Source organism: Copadichromis virginalis, linkage group LG17 (assembly GCF_057382275.1).
Source record: "Copadichromis virginalis isolate Kocher_CV1m ecotype Utaka linkage group LG17, C_Virginalis_male_GT1.1, whole genome shotgun sequence".
NCBI classification, from domain to species: Eukaryota; Metazoa; Chordata; class Actinopteri; order Cichliformes; family Cichlidae; genus Copadichromis; species Copadichromis virginalis.
In genome coordinates, this window is record NC_140634.1 from 27,434,197 (window position 1) to 27,456,639 (window position 22,443).

A 22,443-nucleotide genomic window follows, 5' to 3' on the forward strand; every position below is an offset into this window, starting at 1 on the left:
TCGAAGTGGTTATTTAAAAAAAACATAAAAGAAAAAGAGTACCTGATGACGTTGACGCACCTGACTCCGTTAACAAACCCGGAAGTAGAGCTCTTCGTTCACTAGCGTACCAAGCTAACTCATTTCGTATGCTACTGGAAGACATGGGGGCTGTGTTTCACAGCCATTACTGACAGCGGTACGGCTGAGAGCCCACTTACAATAGGAAGTAAAGCGGAGACCCTTTTTTAATATTAAGGTAAGTAGCTGGAGGCATTCGGAGTGAAAGTTTTATATAGAAATAATCGCTGTTTGACTGGAACGTCAGTCTACTTGCGCATTGTTGGCTAGTTAGCTTGGGCAGGTGACTGCTGTGTTCATGTGGGGAAAAAGGCAACATATTGCAACGATGATGTCTGCGACATAGGTAGGCAAAGGGTTAATAGAAGAATTGGAAAGATATCTGTTGACTGCCAGCCGTGCTTTCAGTACTCGTTTGCATTGGCTGTGTGCTAAACAAGATGGTTAACTTGGCTAACATCAAGGTATTTCACAATCAGATCTGACAGACACGCCGAGTGACCCATAACACTTTGAAACCCATGCTAACATGTGGCTTGATCGTGTCGAATATGAAGAACTTATTAATTCCTGCCGACGTTACTTACTTGTTATTAGATACGTCCAGTTTTCATAAACAATTCCACCATGATACTAACAGGCTCTCTGGGGACCAGCTGCTAAGGTGCTAACGACTTTATTAGGTTAGCAACTGGTATTAATATAGATTACAGTCAAGTAAATCACGCGTTTCAATTTAGTTACTCGTCAGCAGACAGTCAGGACGCTTGTTGCAAAGAAAAACAGGGTCATGGGTTTCTATTCATGCGTACTGATATTTTTGCCATTGTTTTTTGGCCTTTCCACTCTTTCCAGGCAGAAGCAGTGGCGTGGTAAAATAGGCTATGATGCTGTCTGTTCTATGAAATCTTCAAATCTGATTGCCTTTAGTGCTTTCGATGTTTTGCAGCATTTTTCAGAGCACTGCCACATTTTCAAATGAAGCATCAGGGCTTTAGGGTTTCGATTCTTAAACTGAGGGACAAATTCTAGAACGCTAACAGCTTCAAAAGTAGGTGATGCTATGTGATGCTACATATAATGAGATGAGAAATACTTTATTTATCCCTTAATAGGAAAATTCTGCTGTTACAGTAGTTGAAATGATGAGGAAATTATAATATTGTCTGGCAGCTGCCTGTCCAAGAAGTGAACAGGCTGGTCTGGATTATCGGTGGATGGATAAAAAATTGTTCAGTGACCATCTCTCCACCACAGCTTCAAAAACATCCAGTTTGCAGTCAGTCACAGACCCTGGTTTTCCTAGTTGTTTTATTCAGTTTGTTGGTGTCAGCAGCTCCGATGCTGCTCCTCCAGCAAACCACAGCAAAGTCAAAATTGAATTTAAGTTTGAAAGCATTTATAAAACGTTTTATTAAGAATCACTGTATTTTGAACATTTCAAACCCATCCATAACACTTTAAATGTAGGGTTCTGTAAAGAATTAATTATTAAAACTGCAGCTTACGTGGCAATGTATGGATTTGCTGGGAGCTTATTCGGTTCAAACATCAAAGGTCTAGAAGGCTGCTCAAGAAAGATTAAGAACACTGAAGGAAGTGTTTGCATTTTAAAAAAATAAACGTAACAAACAAAAAAAACTTGCTTCACAATCATCGGTCATGCTCTTTTGTCTAGGTTTCTGTTGCCTAACTTGCTCTTACTCTAGACTATTTTGAAAGAGAGCATTAATGTGGTGTGGCTCAGTTTGCTCTGAGTCATTTTATATTTCTGGGGACAGCGCGGATTGTTACTATGCTTATTCTCCTCAGCCAGCACAGGGAGGATGCTGGTGGGGACTTTGATGTGCAAATTTTCAAGCAGGTGCATTAGTGCATGTCTAATGGTTTGTTGAAGGCTTTTGCTTTGCCAGAAGCACACAGATGTCTCTTTCACCAACTACCTACACAGAATATTTGTGTTTCAAGTCCCATGAAGCTGACAAAATGAGCAAATAACCTTTTTGTGAAGCCTTCCACCGATTTCATCTTAATATAGTAGAAGTTTTTGCTAAACAGGAGAATGGGGTGAAAGCCAGGGAACGGGTTTGGGAATGCACACTCGCGTTTTTAGAGGCTTCTTAGTAGGGTCACCATAAAGGCCTATTCTGAAACAGGAAAAGGAAACGCATTTGAAACAGCTTCATATTTTAATTAAATTATTGATATGTGGCTGCAGTTTACTGATAATCTTTTGCAAAAGGAACTGATTTAATCAATCTCATTATTGGGGGTTTTGTGTAAACACAGCCTTCCTATTTAATTTCTTTAACCACTGTCTTTTTTTTCTAAAAGGTGCTTCTTCAGTATTTGCAGAAATCCAAAGACCTGTTGATATACAAGGCTTTTATATCATTGAAAAGAAGTTGTTTTTTTTTTTCTCCTACTGACCAGAGTTGTGGGCTTTTTTTTTGGGCATGCATCTGTACTATAGTCTGCCAAACTATTGTTGGTTTGTGTACAGCACAGACAGTACATGCTGAATGTACTGAATCTAATATTACCACCATATTCCACATCTTTATTGAAAAATTCTATCATCAGAATAAGGTCTAATGCGTGATATACAAACTGAATTTACAGTTTGCATGGCCAACTTGCAATTTGGGGAATTGCTATATTAAGAATAACAGTGGAGTATACTGTAACTGTGCATGTAACATAGTGCCTGGTTGCAAAAACTGCAAAGAATTTCCTCATCTGACTGACTCTAGCTTATGTCTTTAACCTCTGATCATTCCTTAATGATCATCATCAATGTTTTATCTCAGCTGCCAGGTCGAGCCTGAACATGGAGTCCATGCTGAACAAATTGAAAAGCACTGTCACTAAGGTGACAGCCGATGTCACTAGTGCTGTTATGGGCAACCCTGTGACACGGGAGTTTGAGGTGGGGCGACACATTGCAAGTGGAGGTCCCGGCTTGAGCTGGAGGATCTATAATGGCACCAAGAAGTCCACCAAACAGGTAGGTGTGTGTGTGTGTGTGTGTGTGTGTGTGTGTGTGTGTGTGTGTGTCTGTGTCTGTGTGTGTGTGTGTCTCTGACCAGACCACCTCTTGACACAAGTTTAGATTTGATCCAAGTTCATAAATGATTTACCCGACTTTTGCTGAAAGGGGAAAAGGAATTAATTTGAGACTGAAAACTGCACTGTCACCATGTTGTTGTATGTCTTTTACCCTCCAGGAAGTAGCGGTTTTTGTTTTTGACAAGAAAATGATTGACAAGTATCAGAAATTTGAGAAGGACCAAATCATCGATTCACTGAAAAGAGGAGTGCAACAGCTAACCAGACTGCGTCACCCTCGACTCCTGACTGTTCAGCATCCCTTGGAAGAATCACGGTGATTAACACACACACACACACACACACACACACACACACACACACACACACGTATGTCATGGATGAAACTGAATGAGTCACTGCTCAGAGGATATCTTGACATTTGAGATGAAGATGGATCATGGCAAGTAAAGGTTAAGGCCTTGTGCTTTCTTTCTTTTCATCCATGACAGCTCTAAATTCATAATTCTCTTCCGTCTGTTTTTACTCTTTCTGTTTTGTTTATTCTCTGTCTGTTATTGCTTTGAATTGAACTGATGACATTTATTTATTTGGCCCTCAGAGACTGCTTGGCATTCTGTACAGAGCCGGTGTTTGCCAGCCTGTCCAACGTGCTTGGCCAATGGGACAACCTGCCCAGCCCTGTGCCCAGCGACATCAAGGAGTACAAGCTCTATGATGTGGAGACCAAGTATGGCTTGCTACAGGTGAGCATGTAGGCAGAATAGATTTCTTTTTGTATGGCTGCGTGTTTCTTGATGAATAATTAAAAAAAAAAAAAAAAAAAAAAAAAAAAAAAGGTCAGTCAGAGCTGCTTTTACATTTATTTTCAGTTCACTCCAGTAGGAGAAAGTGGAGGACAAAAGAAGTAGCATTCCTAACAAAAAACTATGTACAGTAGATTGTCAGTATCTGAAAGCTATATCCTTAAGAAATGAGAAAAAAATAAATAAACCGAAAGACCTGACACAGGACCTGAGAGACTCATGTGTCCCTTCACTTGACCCATCTGCTGTTCACTGAAGCCTCATCAGAAATGGTGTCAGTGGAAGTGAAGCGCACGATCTGATATCGTCGTGTTGGTGTTGTTCCCAGATCATCATACTAAATGTTGTTCCAGGATCAACATTGCAAGTGGCCAATCACATTGTTGTGACGTTATTCTTTTGCGACTTCAGGAAAAACCGCCGTAAAACCAAAAACTACTTAAGCTGCGAGAAACCGCCTCTGTCCGCCAATCAACGCACCCTGACCCTAACCCTAACCGTAACCCTTTAAGAAACGGTAAGCAGAATTGATATTGTCCTTGCAACATTGGAATTTCATAAATGCACAAATGGCTTGGCGCGCAAAAGAATAACGTCACAACAATGTGATTGGTCACTTGCGATGTTGATCCTGGAACAACATTTTCATGATGATCTGGGAACAACACCAACACGACGATATCAGATCATCCAAGTGAAGCTGTCAAGAAATCATTCTTAAGGAAGAAAAACGGAGAAAAGGCTGAAGAATGCCAAATTACACAACTGAAAATTGTTAGCAACTGGTCTGGTGTAGTGTAGATTTCAAACTTTAAATGTTTGTAAGTCATTGTTAATATGTATGGAGGAGGTCAGGAGAGAGGTATAACAATGAGTGTTTACAGATGTACAGATGTATGTAAAACACGGTAGAGGCTCTGTCATGGTTTTGGGCTGCATTTCAGGCGGTGGTGTTGGGGATCTTGTCAGAACTGATGGAAATATAAACCCAGAGCATTACCATCAGATTTTTATCCACCAGGTAACACCTTCTGGAAAGCATCTGGTTGGCAATGACTTGAAAAAAAAAGCATACCTGGATAGAAAAACCCACAATAAACACTATCAGTCATAGATTAGCTTCCCCAGAGGCTAGACCTAAACTTTATTGAAGCAGTGGAAGGTCATCTTAACAGAGTACAGAACAATAAATCAGAACAATAGATCAATAAATGTCTACATCTGCTTCCCATTTTCCCATTAAAACATAAAGAAATGAAGGGTAGCTTACGACTTTTAAACAGTAAAGGGATCAATTTACTGTCACTATTAGGGATGGGTATTGTTTAGGTTTCATTCGATACCGGTGCCAAACCGGTACTTTTGTCAGATCCAGATATCTGACATAATGGCACCGGTATCCATCCCTAGTCACTATATTAATTTGAGACTGAGCAAAGCACATGGCAAACTAGACTTTTAAAGCTTTTAATTAAGCATTTATTTACACAACAGTACTGGTTATTAATGTAGTTGCAATAATCAGCTTCTCAGTCTTTCTTTACAGGTTACAGAGCAAGAAATACTGGTGTTTATTTAGTGCACACTTCCTCTTCTCTTTTTTTCTTCTATTTTTTTTCTTAGTACTATGCTTGGAGATCCAAAACATTTTCTATGCTCTTTCTTCTCAAAGCCAGTTGAACCTGCTTGATGCCAAGCCTTGCCTGTCACCTTTTAGAATTATGTTTTATGACAGGTTGTAATACCAGGGAACATTTTCCATTCACCTCCACCTCCGTTATTGTCTCTGTCACCCACATTGGTCCTAATTCTTCTATTTTTTTTCCTCAGAGCATTTCTCATCTGTTATATAAAGCAGGGGATTGAAGCTGAAAGACCTTAAAAGAAATGCCTGCAGTGTTTAGCATCAGTTGGTTGTTACACAACTTTTACTGCAGCAGTGCAGAATTGTGTTTAAACTTTATGACCCAGAACTCATTTACAGTGTGTTAAAATGTATGTTGACCCAGTTAAACTGATAATACTGGTGTATCTTGGTTGTTTGAGGCAAACCATGATTAATAATTAATTTATCTTGTTCAGATTTCCCAATAACTTCAGTTTTCTCTCTCTTCAGATCTCGGAGGGTTTGTCCTTTCTCCACAGCGGGGTGAAAATGGTCCATGGCAATCTGTGTCCAGAGAACATTATCCTCAACAAGAGTGGTGCGTGGAAGATCATGGGTTTTGACTTCAGCATCTCCTCTAACAACCCGTCAGATGCTGAGGTATGTTTTCAGCCTGCTTGGCTTATTGCCGTGACGAAGCTCTACCAGAATAACATCTTGCAACTTTTTGACGTCTTACTTTAATTTCCTGTAGCCCAAGTACACATGTAAAGAGTGGCAGCCCAACCTTCCTCCACTCTGCCTACCCAACCCAGAGTACCTGGCTCCTGAGTACATACTGTCAGTTAGCTGTGACGCTGCCTCTGACATGTATTCTCTGGGCGTGGTCATGCATGCTGTCTTCAATGAGGGGAAGCCTGTTTTCCAAGTCAACAAGCATGACATTTTTAAGAGTTTCAGCAGGCAGCTGGACCAGGTAAGTGAAGCTGTATTGTAGACATGTTGTGGGTTCTTTTTTTTAATGACTGCTGCTCAAAAAAACCAAAACCTTTGCACAGTCTTTGGCTTTGATTTTCAAAAATGCTTGTTGTAGGCATTGTTGTTGTTTTTTTTTTTTGGTGCATTTGTGCATGTGCATCAATCTTTCTCCATCCTCCTCTTATTTTTGCCTTTGTTCCTTGATGCCCTCCACTTGAGCTGATTTCCCTGTGAAACGGGATTTGATTGTCACCAGTCATTAGAGAGCAGATGTTTGAAGTAAACAAAAAATGATGTGCGGCTGTGCCAAGATAACAATGTTGCCTTGAGAATAAAAGTGGACCATAATAAAGGGAACAAATACACTTATTTGGTTTCCAGCTATTCCTTCAAAGTCTTCATCACAAATATTAGTGTGGGCAGTATAGATGTAAACTCCAGCTTGCCTGGTTTGTTTAGTTTTTATGCTCAGCTACTGTCATCTGTTGAGATCTGAGTCATTTACCAACTCATAGTTCAGGCGCAAGAGAACCATGACAGTAACAGTCTAAACTCCAAGAAAAGATCCTCTAAACCAGTGCTTCCCAAACTTTTTCCAGCCACGTACCCCTTGAGACATGTCACCCTCAGCCGCATACCCCCTACTACGAACGACTCTTAATTAGTGTCTATAAATACATTGCAATATCGCATGCATAAAGATAAATACTGCACAGTCGATTATTTCTCACCACCAAATGAATTTATCAATATTTTTTAGTAATGACAGAGTTTTAATAACAAACTTTACTACTTAATACTAGAGATGGCACGATACCACTTTTTTATGTCCGATACCGATACCGATATCATAAATTTGGATATCTGCCGATACCGATATGAATCCGATATAGTGTTTTTTAATCAACAAAACTGTTTTTTAAAATATCTTGCTGCATTTTGCAAGTCTGCAAGTTCATACTCAAGTTTAAAACAACAACTACACTAAAGCTATTCTGTTATACCTGTATACAAAAAAAATATTTCATAGTTCAGCAATACTGATCAATCTAATAAACTTAGACCTACACCATCCTCCCTATTCTGGTATTTTAAAGAGTACTTAGCGTAAATATTAAGCAACCTAACTAATAGGGTTCCAACTCCCAGCAACAACAAAAATAAATAAATAAAAAATAGGGAACCACCCCTCACGCGCCACCCCATGATGCTTAATCGACGTAATCAACCTTAATTTGATGCAGTGTGAAAAAAAAATGCACAGAAATCAATTATTTTTCAAGAAATATTAAATAGATTCAACATCTTTCTTCAACAAAATTGCAGACTGCACAGATGGTACCTTCCCAAAGTAAAAAGTACTATAGCTTACTAGGGTATATATATTAGACTTAATAGTCACTATATACAGTAATTGACTTCTATTCATTTTACATCAAATTAAAACTTTGGGTGTCAGATAATTATTTATTAAAAGCTCGACATTTTAAATGAGAATAAGAAAGAAAAGTAAGTAAGTCTTTGTGCCCCCTTTTCCCTGTTCATGCCCTATCGGCCCCCTTGGCTAAACTTTGCTAGATCCGCCCCTGCACAGTTACCAGCGTCAGCTACGTAGAAAAAGATCCTGGTGTAGAAAGTAATATTAAATAAATTCTAACAACAGCTTATCAAGCTTAAACGTGCTGCTGTTGTTCAGCCGCTGGTTTCCTCTTTCTGGTGCAAAGTGGGCCAAAAACAAACAAGAGAGACAGACTCGCCACAGAAAAGCCGATCAGCTGATCAGTTTCACGATTGAAGTAGCAGCTGGAGAGCGAGAGGCAGTCGCTTGTTAAGCTTAACGCAGGAATGCTTTACAAACATTCAGAGATGGACTTACACACTTGCTTTACTTCTCTCGGGGATAACTTTGTCGGAGATGAAATGCCAGGTTGCTAGCGAAGCTCCACATGCTATCCAGACCACCTACAGGTCCCGCATGCCACAGCCACTGCTCCGACGTGCTAACGTTCTGAGGTGAGTTACGGCGTGTTGCAAGTTTTGTGAGGTGCTTTCGTGATATTTAATGGATCGGATTACATTTTTTATTTTTCTCCGATATCCGATCCAGTAATTTAGGTCAGTATCGGACCGATACGTAATATCGGATCGGTCCATCTCTACTTAATACTAGCAGTGTATCAAAGGATTTATTAGAATTCACTTTTTTGTCGAGAGCATAAAGGCCATGAACTTTCATTAAACAGAACTTTATTTAATGTGATGGATGTGCTTGAGCAGAGGCACACAGCTCTTCAATGTTTGGCTCAATTTGGGAAAGGCTGAGTCTTAAATCGTTTTCCACACAAAGTCTTGCTCTGTATTTTGTTTTCATGTTTGTTAAAGCAGAAAATCCCTTTTCGCATAAGTATGTGGTGGCGAAAGGCATCAGTCTTGACAGCGCGCTTAGCCAGCGCGGGCTGTTCAGTGCGCAGCCCTATCCAGAAATCCGCCAGGTTCTTTTGAGCGTGTTCAACTTTTAGAGATCCATCTGTGGCGATTTCAATTAGGCTCTCCTGGTCAGACGGTGATAACGAAGTAGGCACGGCGGTGAACGGGTGACGTATCCAATCATTTGAGCCGTCCGTCTCTGGGAAGTATCGGCGTAACTGCACCGCCAGCTCCTCAAGGTGCACGTTACATTCGCGCTTTACACTTTTAGATAGTGTGAGATCATTAGAGCACAGAAAATCATGCAGCACAGGAAAGACTTCAGTGTTGTTTGTATCCAAGCAGTTCTTCCAAAGGTTTAACTTCTTTATCATGGCCTCAACTTTATCTTGAACATTGAATATAGTTGCAGAAACGCCTTGTAATCCGAGATTGAGCTCGTTCAGACGAGAAAATATATCACACAGATAAGCCAGGCAGGTAAGGTACTCTTCATCATGCAAATGTTCAGACAGCTCAAAGGGATGGTTACTGAAGAAAACTTTAAGTTCATCCCTCAACTCAAAGAAACGGGTCAGCACTTTCCCTCTAGATAGCCAGCGAACCTCTGTGTGGAGTAATAATGTCTCATGCTCGCTGCCCATCTCATTGCACAACGCAGCAAATAAGCGGGAGTTCAGCGGCCTGGCTTTCACAAAGTTAACCATTTTTACACTCGTGTCCAAAACATGTTTCAAACGGACAGGTATTCCCTTTGCAGCAAGAGCCTCTCGGTGGATGCTGCAGTGTACCCAGGAGGCATCTGGCGCGACTGCTTGCACACGCGAAACCACACCTCCGTGTCTCCCAGTCATGGCCCGTGCGCCATCAGTACAGATGCCAACACATCTGTCCCACACGAGTCCATGTGTGTTCATGAATGTGTCCAGCTTTTGAAAAATATCTGCGGCAGTTGTCCTTTGTTCCAGCGGTTTACAGAACAGCATGTCCTCCTTGATGGTTCCTTCATGAATGTAGCGCACATATACGAGAAGATGCGCCAGGCCAGCCACATCCGTGGACTCATCTAGCTGTATTGCATAACATTCACTGTGGCGTATGCGCAGAAGTAGCTGCTGTAAAACATTTTCTGACATTGCATTGATGCACCGTAAGACAGTATTGTTTGATGATGGAATGGACTGTATCGTCTTTTTTGCCTTTTCCCCCAACATTGTCCCTACCATATCTAAAGCAGCAGGGAGAATGAGGTCCTCCACAATAGTGTGGGGTTTGTTGTTTTTAGCCACTCTGTAACTGACCATGTAAGATGCTTGTAGTCTGTTTTTATTCATAAGATCTGGCACCTGAATGCAGGTTTTACTTGTTGAAAGTGATTTTAGCTGTCGCTCAAAATATTCCCTTGGTTTATTTTTCAAATGGGGATGATTTGTCTCTAAATGTCTGCGCAAAAGTGAAGGTTTCATTGAGTTCTGAGACAATACTTTTGCACAAATAACACACTGTGGCCGGGGAAATCCACCAATATTTATACACGTAAACCCCAGCGAAATATAATTGTCATCATATTTGCGCTTCTTTGATGAGGTTGTGTTACAGTCCGTGCTGTCATGCTTTCTCCCACTTTGACGCTCCGCATCAGACACTTCATCACTTTCCACATGGCTGGCTCCATCTATGCTAGCCACTTGGCTAGTAACCACAGATACATCCCTGCTAGCACTGCTAGCATCCAAATCTGACGAACACATTGTTGTTGAACAATCACCTGTGCGGTCACTGGAAAATGCATCTTCAGATATGAGCTTATTGGTTGTTGTGGCCGGTGTCTCTGTGGTAGGGCCTTTTTTTCTTGTTAACCACTTGTCCATTTTCGCGCTGCACTGAAAGCTTGGAGGCAACTTCAACTGTTAGGTGTCAGTCATTTGGGCAAATCACGCCCATGTATTTTGTCAGAGCTATTTTTTTGCTGAACACCAGAGGGTGGTATATAGTCATGTATTTGACAGGCAAAAAAAAACTGCATTAGCGCAAATTTCGGCTTTTAAAACTTTTGATCCCCACTCCAACCCCAACCCACGCGTACCCCCTACAGCCACTTGCGTACCCCCGAGGGTACGCGTACGGTAGTTTGGGAACTACTGCTCTAAACTAATGTGGACTTAATGTATTGATAAACTATGGAATACATTACAGCTATAATACAAATAACTTGGGTATATGTTACTGTTATGGGGTTTATTCTTGTCTTTCAATTGTAGTTGAGCAGCATGAGTCCAGCGGTGCTGAGCAAGATCCCAGAGGAGGTGCGGGAGCATGTCAAAATGCTGCTCAGTGTCACACCTAATGTCCGGCCTGATGCCGACCAGATGACTAAGGTCTGCATATTCATTGCTTGCATAAGAATATCATTCCATCGTTCATAGGCCTCCCTTTGAGGAAAAATATTTTTTTTGTGTGTGTTTTTCAGATCCCATTTTTTGATGATGTTGGTGCAGTCACTCTGCAGTACTTTGATTCCCTCTTCCAGAGGGACAACCTACAGAAGTCCCAGTTCTACAAAGGACTCCCCAAAGTCCTACCCCAGCTACCAAAGGTAAATGCTGCAAACAAGTCCCCCCAAAGACTTGTTTGCAGTGTGAATACTGGAGATTTCACCTTCATTTTCAGGATTTGTATAAACACGTTGGTTTACTCCTGAGTTAGCAGTATTACTGTGTTACACTCGATCTTATGACTCATATTAGTCATGTCATTTCATCTTTTACCTATTCTGTTGTGTCTTCTCTTTAGAGAGTGGTTGTATATCGCATCTTGCCAGCTTTGACCTCTGAGTTCGTCAATCCGGACATGGTTCCCTTTGTGCTTCCCAACGTGCTGCTGATTGCTGAAGAGTGCACCAAGGACGAATATGTTCGCCTCATCCTGCCTGACCTCACGCCTGTTTTCAAGCAGCAAGAGCCTATTCAGGTATACAGAAATGTAACCTGACACAGACACTAATTTAAACTTGTGCACATTTGCAACAACTGGTGCTTTAAGAAACGTCACTTTTGAAATATACACATCGCCTTAGGATGGATCCTCAGGTATGGAAGTATATCTGTTTTAAAAACTCTGTTTGCATGATATATTTTTTTCCCACTTTGAGACACGTGTGTAATTAATATTTGATATGTGATTGAACAGTTGTATTTAGCCTGCCTAAAACGCATGGTGCTTTATGTCTTGTTCTGTCGCATTATCAAGACTTCTCTGTATTTTTCTTCCCATGCCTCTTCAGGCTAGCAATATGGTGAGTGGTTTTTCTGCTGTGAATATTCTCTCGTCGCATCAGCTTAGTGTATGTGTTATGTTGTTAGTGATACTAAAAGCTGTACTAAAACCACTGGAATGAGTCTCTTACTTCCGTCTTCCACTGTACTCACCTGTTGAACATAGGCTAGTATTTCCTCACTCTTGTTTTCTTAACTGAGTCTCTGTGTTGTGCAGATTCTGCTGATATTCCTGCAAAAGATGGACCTACTGCTGACTAAAACGCCACCAGATGATATAAAGAATAGTGTGCTGCCCATGGTCTACAGAGCTCTGGAAGCCCCTTCAGTACAGATCCAGGTACAGAGGGGAAACAGGAATGGTGAAATAGATTATGATTCAAGGAGCTACTGTGCACATAATTTGTGAAAAAACATAGATGCAGTTTTATAAACATTCTAAGATATTCTTGGTATGCCTGGTTCTTTTTTTTGCTTTAGATATCTTTTGTCTAAATTAGAAACACTATAGCTGTGTCCCTATTCCTAGACCGCATCCTTCGGAGGCCGCATTTGAAGGCTTATTACATCACAGCCTGGTGACAATGGCTGTCCCAATTCGAAGGCTGCTCCCAATGCGCCCAACAAATGCGTCTTTCATTTCACTGGATTTGAAGGATGGGTTAGTGTATCCTTCGTGGCCCAACCTATTTCCAACAATGGCGGCAGCTACTGTGCTTTAATTTTACTCTTTCTGGGTCACAAAATAAACTTTCAACATATTTTCAGGGGTGAATGTAGGTGTTAATTTAAAAATGTTATTGTTTGGCTTTCTTCAGTGTTTTATTTGTTCCTGAGTAAATCGGTTTGGCTGAGATTAAAGTTATAGTTTTCACACAGCCTAATAAATGTCAAACAGAAAACTGGTGAACCTCCTAAGACCTCACAGAAGTGTGAAAATGGTAGAGAATTTACTCCAGTGTCCTGTTATATTTTAGGAAGCAGGGAGCTGACAGCTGAGTTTATTGAACTCTACCGAGACAGCTGGTGACGCAAATCTGAAGGCTAGACCGTCCCATTTCACAGCCTCGCACTTCCAGCGTTCTCGGTCTTCGAAGGACTCGGCCCATGTAGATCGCATAGGCTGGGTCCTTCGAAGGATGCGGCCTAGGAATTGGGACACAGCTTATAAGAGTAGTTGCTAATTTTTACTTCATTGGTGTTTATTTTTAGAATTGTGCTTTGTCAGTTTGAGACATTCATTTTTGCCTGTACTCTTAGTTCTCCTTTTAGTGTTGCAAGCACAGTAAGAATGCATTTCAACTCATTATCAAAATGTCACATTTAATAACATTATCTCTCGCTGAGCAGGAGCTGTGCCTCAACATCATCCCAACCTTTGCAAACCTGATTGATTATCCATCTATGAAGAACTCTCTCATCCCTCGGATCAAATCAGCCTGCCTACAGACATCCTCACTTGCTGTGAGTCTACATCGCTCATTCTGCTCTCGAGCTGTTTACCTCAATAAAAAAAAAAAAAAAAAAAAAAAAAAATATATATATATATATATATATATATATATATATATATATATATATATATATATATATATATATATATATATATATATATATATATATAATAAAATTAATTATTATTATTATTTTTTTTAAAGTCTTTACTTTGCCTTTTCTAAAAATGCCACATTCTTGTTTTCAGTGTTGTTAGCTACTGACTGAAATGCATTAATGTGTTTCCTGTTTAATTCTGTAATTTGCTGTGTCACCGTGTGTCTTGTCTCGATGTGTAGGTGCGAGTGAACTCTCTCGTGTGCCTGGGGAAGATTTTAGAATATCTAGACAAGTGGTTTGTCATTGATGAGATCCTGCCCTTCCTGCAACAGATCCCCTCTAGAGAACCAGCAGTACTCATGGGCATCTTAGGTAAACAAACCGTAGCGTCTCCCCTCCTCAGAGGAAGTTACACATATTACCATATCATTTCACATTTTGTTTTTCTTAAGAATTCTTTATTTGACGTGATTCCTCTTTACTTTAGGGATCTATAAGTGTACATTCAACCACAAGAAGCTGGGCATCCCCAAAGAGCATCTTGCTACCAAGAGTTTGCCCCACCTCGTCTCCCTCAGTATAGACAACAACCTCAATCTCAATCAAGTACTGCACAGTCAAACTGATATAATATTTGTGTTATTTAACTGTAACTTTCTAAAAACAACAAAAAACTTTATATAAATATTAATATAACACATAGGGTAATTGATATGCTTTCTTCCAGTTTAACTCTTTCATGATGGTTATCCGTGACATGCTGAGCCGCATGGAGACAGAGCACAAGACCAAGCTGGAGCAGTTACACATCATGCAGGAGCAGCAGAGGTGTCTTTCTTAATTTAGTTCACCACGTACAGTAAAACTCCTAATTATCTTTGATTAAATGACTGTGAATATTAATTGTGATTTATTTTTTATTTTATTTTTTTTAAACTACAAATGTCCTAGAATGTTTAAAGTACCTCTAATCTTTAATAGAGAGCAATTAACAGACAGTACTGTTGGTAATGTTATGACTAAGTAAGCACTTACAAATGTCATTTAACAGGAGCATGAACATATCAAATCCACTCAACCAAGCAGAGGAGAGCAAGAGCCCACCTAATTCTGGCAACCAGGTGATTGCTTGATTTCATGACAGTCATCGGCTCTGACAACGTGACTGTAAATGTTAGCCTCTCTTAAAATCTCTTCTTTTTGCTTTCAGATTGATGACATCTTTGGTGGCACAGGGGTTAATGGGAAGGAAAATGGATCTGCAGCACCAGTCTCACAGCCTAGCAGAGTATGCAGTTAATTCTTTTGATTAATTTCCACCCGCTTTCTTCTTTGTTCATTTAGCATGCAGCCTGGTTTGCTTATTTCCTTTCTTCCTTTGCACACCTCTAGGTGTCTCTCACGCTAGAAGAGAAGCAGCGATTGGCTAAAGAGCAGGAACAGGCAGCCAAACTGAGGAACCAGCAGCCGTTAGCGCCACAGACGATCAAAGCAGCCACCGCTGGCTCCAACTCACAGGTAAATCCTGACAATATCTGCGTACACAAACACACACTCGTGCTCAAACACTAATCATACTACTTGTTATGTTACAGACTAAGGATCTGACCAGCAGCCTTCTCAGCAACATGACATCTATGTCCATGGCAAACACAGCACGACCAGCCCCAGTGCAAGGATCCACCATGTCTACATTCCCCTCCTCTGGTCCAATGGTCGGCTCCATGGGAACCTCTGTCTCAAATGGTTTTAACCCAGCTATGGGCTTCCAGGCAGGAGGCATGGGGATGGGCATGCGACCCACAGGTCCCAGCCTCTACGGTGGAATGGCCACCACCACCAGCACCCCAAACTTTGGATCCCTCACACAGAATCAAGGAACAACTGGACAAACAAATAAACCTCCTGACATGTCAGCATTGGACAATCTTTTTACATCCAACAAGCCCAAAGTCACTCTTAACCAGATCGGTCCCAAAGCTCCATCTGGAACCAGCAGCCCTTGGCTTGGTCAGTTTAATTCACCCCAGAACCCTCAGACTCAGATGCAGGGTGTGCCAGTTGGTATGGGAGGGGTGCCCGGTGGGTTTGGGATGCAAGCAAACCCTTTTTTCAGCCCTCAGAACTTTGCTCAACCTGCTGCTGCCCCTAGCATGAACCCAAGTGGGATAAAACATAGTGCATCTGTCAACAATGATCTGAAAGACTTATTTGGCTAAACAAGAATTAAAGAGAGACTCCAGGTTAAGTATATTCTTTTAATGACTGTGGACAGAAGAGCCTTGAATTCTCACAGAAAGGCCGACTGAATGTGAAGATTGAAAGTCCTTTCAAGGCTCTTACTGTTGGCATTTTTAATCTGACCTGGCTTAAGTTCTGACTCTCTCTGTTGGCAAACTAACCTGAATTCCATTTTTACTTGACTAGAAGGACAGACTATCGAGGTGAAGTTTCTTCTTCTATGCTGGGGGTTTCCTACTGTTTTTGTACTTAACATTCTTGATGGGTTGACTTGAATTCCAACTCAGATTATTCAGGAAGGGTTTGTGTTTATAACATGAATGATGGAGTGGATGGACTGCAATTCACTTCTTGAACATGTGACGTCTGAGTCAACACAATTGGCGGAAAAATATTTTTAAAAAGTGGTTACTGTGTCTCATCTGGTCATTTTCAGGCTTCTGTACCTTTAATCCTGTTTGGATTGTAATCACCCCGTTAATTTGCCGTTATCGGTTGTTATTATTCCTATGACTGTTAATGGTAGGTAGTCACCTCACTGCTAGTGGGCTCAGTAGAACAGGGCTGCTCAAAAGGAAAATAGTGCATAAAGAGGCAGGCAGGAAAGTGGGGGTATAATCTTCTTCTTCTCATTTCTTCTAGGCTTGATTTTTACTTTCACTTACTTTTTACTTGAATTTGCTGCTTCTTGGCGTCCTTGTGCTGATTATATTAAGTTAAAAAACTACTTGGGTAGGAAAAGATGGAATGCACTTCTTTACACAGTCGCTAGAGAGCTCCTGCATAATTGAGGCCTTTTCTGCTTATTGCCAATTATGATGGTAGTAGGTGGAGATGGGTGCATGCTGACTATATTTATGGGACTGATTACAACACATAATGGCTTGTCAGTGGGCTGATTACATCCATGCGAACTATACTGCTTTTCCAGACTGTTTTTTAGAATTGCTGCAAGTCTAAAATGATCAGAGAGCTGGCTCGGAAACAGATGCCACAAACAACAAAATGTAATCTAAATGTAGACTGGCAGTAGCTTGAATTTTGGCTCTGAGAAGCATGCAGTCTCTGATCTGCATCCAAGAGGCTCCTCTGTGGAGGAAGTCTGAGAGAGGGTGTCGAATTGACAGCCCCACCGTTGCAGTTCAGGCTAAGAAAACCAAGTAGCTCCTCTGTAGTCTGTTTCTCTGCTGCTACATTAAAGTAAACAGTTTTGACCGCCCAGGCACCTTCTTTTGTAACAAGACCAGTTTCTGTAACTGCAGTATGGGTGACTAACCTGTGTCGGATGTGTGGAGTAACCATTGAAGCAGTGTCCTTTTTAAAAAGGCACTACATAAAAGAGCATATGCACTGCTTTAGCTATTGTGCCTTACGTGGGTACATATTTAAATCTAGACGGCACTCATCTGTTACTCAAGTATTAATGTTTTCCATCTTTATCAGCTGTCTGGCACTTGCTTCTCTAACCACTTGCTTTGTTGCATGTTACTCTCCTTGACCACAAAAGATCTGAAGTTTAATTAACATCTTTTCTTATGATTCCTCATGATTCTAGTGACCAATGAAAAAATATATTAACACGTTTTTACTGATGAGATCTTTAAGGGACTTCTGCGCTACCATTTATGTTGATCAGTTTATGAAATAAAGATTATCACAATATATTTTGATTGTAGCACTTTTCAGCTATCAGTAGACCTGTACTGGTGGCATATTATGAAGTGTAGATAAATAGTTTATTTAAAAGTGGGTTGCTCTGAGAGGGCCTTGCCTTGTTTTTTTTTTTTTTTTTTTTTTTGTTTGTTGTTGTTGTTGTTGTGGTAATGTTTAAGAGGCCTTAGCTGAGTTGTGTGCAATAATCACTGTCGGTTGTTAAGGGTGCATATCGATTGGCTCGAACATCTCTCTCCTTAACTAAAACTTTGTTTTGACCTCTTATAACATAGGTCTGTGAAATTTTCTAAAGAATTAGATATTAATGTGTGCTCATTCTAAAGCTACATTTTTCAAGAATCACAGAATTTTAGGGTTTTTAGGTGTACATTGGTCATACAGGTTGTTGTTTTTTTTTCCATGATGATGATGATGATGATGATGATGATGATTGTTGTTTAAAATGTTTTATCTTTTATCACAAAACCCTTTTGGTTTTGTATAAAAATGCCACAAATGGCAGTGTTACTCATTTAACTTAATCCCTGGGTTCTGTTAATTCCTCTGCTTTTCACATACCAGACTAAAAATGTGTCTGCAAATGGATGTTTTTCAACCTTGAGTCGACATGTGGCACATATTATTTCATTGCTAAATGGATGTAGTTTTTGGAGTGTTTCACATATCCTAGCAGAACCCCAAAGGAACAACTGAAAGCTTATTCTTCTACAAGATCATTTATATATGACTGTTGTCCTATATGTGTAGTGTGGGCTTTGTTTCATGTGTCAAGGTGCTGGTCTCTGAGGGTGGAAATCTGTACATATAAAGGAAAGTGCACAATCTAATCTTGTCTGGATTTTTGAGTGTAAATTTAAGAAATGAAGGAGAAGCACAATCCAAAGGAAGTTTTAATAAATTCTTAAAAAGATTTACATGGCACAGCTTGTAGACAATCAGGATTACACGAAATAAGCAAATTAACTAGGGTTAAAAAAAAAAAAAAAAAAAAAAAGTGAAAACATCTAAAAAGTCCAATAATTACACAAATTGTGAATATTTGAAGATTTACTAAAACATGGAATTTACTTGTATTTTATGGTGAACTGATAAAAAATAACTGATTTTAAGTTAAAAGATTTGTAAGTAGTTTTCTCCAAAGATTTATCTGTAAAGGATTCCACTTATTTAATATAGAATAGGCTACATTAGCCACTATCACAAGTGCTCAACCCGGCCATGTAAAAAACTCGTACATGGCTTAATTTACTGCATCTCTGCATGTTAGTGTAGCTTGATAAAAATTCAAACTTGCAATGAAAACAAAATGACTTCAGCGGAGGAATAAATAAATGTCGATCAGCCTGTTGAGGTGAAGAGGGCAGGAAGGGAGGAGGCAGCTTCTGACAGGAGAGGCAACCTGAGGTGGGCAGCGACACAACTGGTAGGATCAACATTAAGTTGACCCCTGACCTACAAATCCCCTCAGTCACTGATTAAGTCTCACCGCTCTGGTTGTGCCCGTGCTCAGGTTTATCTGAGTTAGTGTTATAAAATACAAAAGGTGTATTAGCCAGGACTGTAGATTTAAACTATAAACATTCAAAGCATATACACCTTCACAAAAATTCAGCTTTTACGCAGGTGTCTTATCAAGAAAGAATAACTAGTCAAATTATTAATCCGTGTGTAAGGGGGCAGCGTTCACTTCCCAATGTAACATTTACGCTAATCCACATTAACAACTCAAGAAATAAGAGATATGTGGTGACTAAGTTAAATATCTCTCCTTTCCTGGTGTTCTGCTGAATAAAAAGGAGACCTAACTGACCTTCTTGTCCCAGTATTGTTATCGACTTAGACATACCTGTGATATACTAGTGGTCATATAATGTGCTTCAACAAAAGCCTTATTGTTTGGTTTAACAGTTCTGAAGTGAGTGTATTACCTGAGAAGCCCAGCGTGTATGAGGATCTGTTCATCTTGAAGTGTAGTGTGCCCCGTTGGTTCAACTGGTGCTGTCTCTCAATACCACTGCTGTCAAATAAACATATCTGCACACACCACATATAGAAAGAAACACAAAGAGAGAAATGCACTTTGTACATTTAGTGCAAATTCAGTGGGGCAAGGATTAAAAGTTTTAAGACAAACAAAGATAAATCTGTTCTTCTCTAAACAGGACCATAATTTATGAGAAATAAGTAGGACTTGAACCTACTGAGACCATAAACATATCAGGAAAGTGTTTACTGATTTCATCTATTAGCCTGTTGAACAATAGTGTAATTATAGAAATCTTTACAGTCACAATAACTGAAGGAGTTACACACTATTAGAAAGAATGGTGTCCAAACTTTTTCCCCCAAGATTTCCATATTTATTAATGGAAAATCACCCAGGGGCCAACAATCCTTCTCACCTTTCTACTTTTCTGTCACATGTGGAGGGTGAAATAAAAAATAAGATCAAGCTGTTTGGAACACCTGAAACTTCAGTGAAGCTGCTGAAGATCGTCATCTCAGGTTAATTTTAAATCTGACTAATTTTTGTGTGTATTGCGTGAGTGTATAAAAAAAACTCACGCCCATGAGATGGAAAGAGGAATTACACTTTATTCATTCCGTTTGCAGTGGAGGGCTATAAATACATATAAAATCTGACCTAGGGCCATGATTGGCCCCTGGACGTGGTGGACACGCCAGGTCTGTGGGAACCCAAGCAATTACAGCTAATTATCTTTCAAGTCCACTCTAAGTGCATCACATTTCTGCTAAAACAACATGAAATGTTTGGACGACCTACTCACACGTGCTTGGTGTTCTGTCCGATTTGGGAAATCTCCTGTTAATTCCCACCTGTAGGTCTGGGAGGCGGCGGCTGTGAGCAGGGCTGAAGTGGAGCCAAGTCTGCAGTTCAGAAGAAATGAATATCATACACAATCATACAGAGGTTTTGCTTTCCTTACTGACATCTCGGTGGATTAAAGTCTTTATTTTCACTCAGCTAGCTGCAGACTTTGCAGTCTGACTGCAGGAAAAAAAAAAAGTCTTACACTCCAGTGTTGGATGCAAATTTTGGACGCCTGCGCACCTTCTTATAAGAGCCTGTAAAGGTGTGGAACTCGGTCATGTCTACAAAATGAACCAAATAAATAAATAAATAAAAATATCACTGTATAAAAGTACAAGCAAGAACACATCACTGTAAATGGCACATACTTGAGAAATCGATCACGTAGCCTGAAAATGCAAAGGTTCCCTGAGGGTTCAGGGTGAACTGTCGTTCAACTTCTCTGCTGCTGACTGATGGCGACAACATGCTTAAACCCTGAAGAGGAGGATGACATGGAACACTCAAGGGATCAAACCTTCACGTAAAACTCAATGTGAGTTTATTTAGAATTTTTTTTCTCACCTGGGATCCATATTCACGCCACACTTGACCATCTCTGAAGTACCAGCCTATGTCCTCCATCTGCCCCTGAGGAAAGAAGTTTAGTCTCCGCACCTTCATTCCTGGGTCATTCGTCTGTAACCTATCAAAATCTATGAGCACCTTCCTGTTGAAAGACAACACAAAATCCAGTCGTCTGTGTGAAGCTTGTTAATGTTCTAAACAACATGGGTGGGAGTAGTTTATATTTGACATGATGTTCTGTGACCTCCCCACCTTTCCCTTTCCCTACATCATATAACAAAGGGGAAACCCTCAAACGGAGGAGCTAAGGTGGGCGGGTCCAATGCAGCTTGCATACTAGATACATGGACGAGGAAGTGGTATGTTCCAGTAATGTGGGCTGTCACTGAAATCAGCTGATCTGTTGATTTTATGGCTTTACTGAACTCTATAACACTGTTATGAAGGTTGTTCCACCCCCCAGTAAAAAGTTCCATATAAATACTTAAAGGTCCTTTTCTGACCAATGACATGCTCACTTTCAGTTTTGTAAAGTTGCTGATACTATCAGATATGCTCACAACACACTGACCCATGGCGTGTATTGATACTGATTCCCTTGGCTCCTGGTTGGCAGTAGTGTGCCTCTATCACATGGTCATTTTCAATTTTCAGCCACTGATGGCCAACTGACAGCTGCCACTCATAATTCTTCCTGTTGACTGTGAAACACAAGCAAAGATCATGTTATCGTACACACTCCACTTATTAATATGTGTTTTTGAGCAAATCTGCACAAAGGCTATGGCTTCGTGTGTAGTGTATTTATTTTTTATGGTTAGTTGTTATTTTAGGCCATATTGTTCTTTTTAAGTAGCTGCTGTTGGCACAGTCAGATGAGATAGAAAAATCAATGGTCCTTAAGTCAAAGGACTAAAAGGCAATCCTATGTAAATGAATGTATGCATGTAAATGTGTCATACAGACCTACAGTTTCCTGCCAATAGACCTTTGCTCCTTCATTAATCTAGAATAACAATAAATAAACATATTGTGGTCAAAACCTTTTTATCCCCTTTTCCCCCACTGCTTAGACTGATACAGCACTCTTACCGTCAACTCAGAAAAACCACCTGTGAAAACAAAAAAGAAGAAAATCACCTCTCTCTGCATTGTTGATTAAAATGTAATTAGATAACTTTGTTAAACGCCAGTTTACTTACTTATGATCGAAGACAGACCTAAACGTGCCATTCCACACAAACAACTGCTTTCACTTTCTGCTGGTGGGCTAAAGTTCATCCAGTGTGTGGACTAGGGTTTGGTTGGTCCATATGATTCAGAGAAGATAAAATTTCCCTCAATTGCCTATGA

At 40.2% G+C, this 22,443-nt stretch overlaps 2 protein-coding genes and 1 long non-coding RNA gene across 5 annotated transcripts; 1 reads left to right on the top strand and 2 right to left on the bottom strand.

The window, feature by feature from the left end:
* The first annotated feature begins 80 nt into the window (after positions 1-80).
* On the top strand, positions 81-17,765 carry scyl2 (SCY1 like pseudokinase 2). Of its 3 annotated transcripts, none has more exons than XM_085436367.1 (19): positions 81-238; positions 2,871-3,067; positions 3,288-3,445; positions 3,731-3,875; positions 6,052-6,201; positions 6,296-6,517; positions 11,208-11,324; positions 11,417-11,542; positions 11,740-11,916; positions 12,230-12,241; positions 12,439-12,561; positions 13,572-13,685; positions 14,015-14,147; positions 14,263-14,381; positions 14,503-14,603; positions 14,827-14,896; positions 14,986-15,063; positions 15,168-15,293; positions 15,371-17,765. In XM_085436367.1, exons 2-19 carry the CDS (start codon positions 2,891-2,893, stop codon positions 15,992-15,994), a joined length of 2,772 nt encoding a protein of 923 aa, XP_085292493.1. In that variant the 5' UTR covers positions 81-238; positions 2,871-2,890; the 3' UTR covers positions 15,995-17,765. The 3 variants fall into 3 exon arrangements, with proteins under 3 accessions (XP_085292493.1, XP_085292495.1, XP_085292494.1); XM_085436368.1 differs by lacking the exon at positions 81-238 and adding an exon at positions 345-406; XM_085436369.1 differs by lacking the exon at positions 12,230-12,241.
* Positions 17,766-19,165: 1,400 nt separating this feature from the next.
* On the bottom strand, positions 19,166-22,037 carry LOC146689602 (protein mono-ADP-ribosyltransferase PARP12-like). The gene is made up of 8 exons (XM_085436178.1): positions 22,004-22,037; positions 21,662-21,791; positions 21,088-21,232; positions 20,892-21,000; positions 20,726-20,804; positions 20,480-20,579; positions 19,619-19,724; positions 19,166-19,206 (listed from the first exon to the last, which is right to left on the bottom strand). Exons 1-8 carry the CDS (start codon positions 22,035-22,037, stop codon positions 19,166-19,168), a joined length of 744 nt encoding a protein of 247 aa, XP_085292304.1.
* Positions 22,038-22,056: 19 nt separating this feature from the next.
* On the bottom strand, positions 22,057-22,352 carry LOC146689603 (uncharacterized). The gene is made up of 3 exons (XR_014915876.1): positions 22,293-22,352; positions 22,183-22,202; positions 22,057-22,096 (listed from the first exon to the last, which is right to left on the bottom strand). It is a non-coding gene; the product is annotated as an uncharacterized LOC146689603 (long non-coding RNA).
* Between the last annotated feature and the right edge of the window lie 91 nt (positions 22,353-22,443).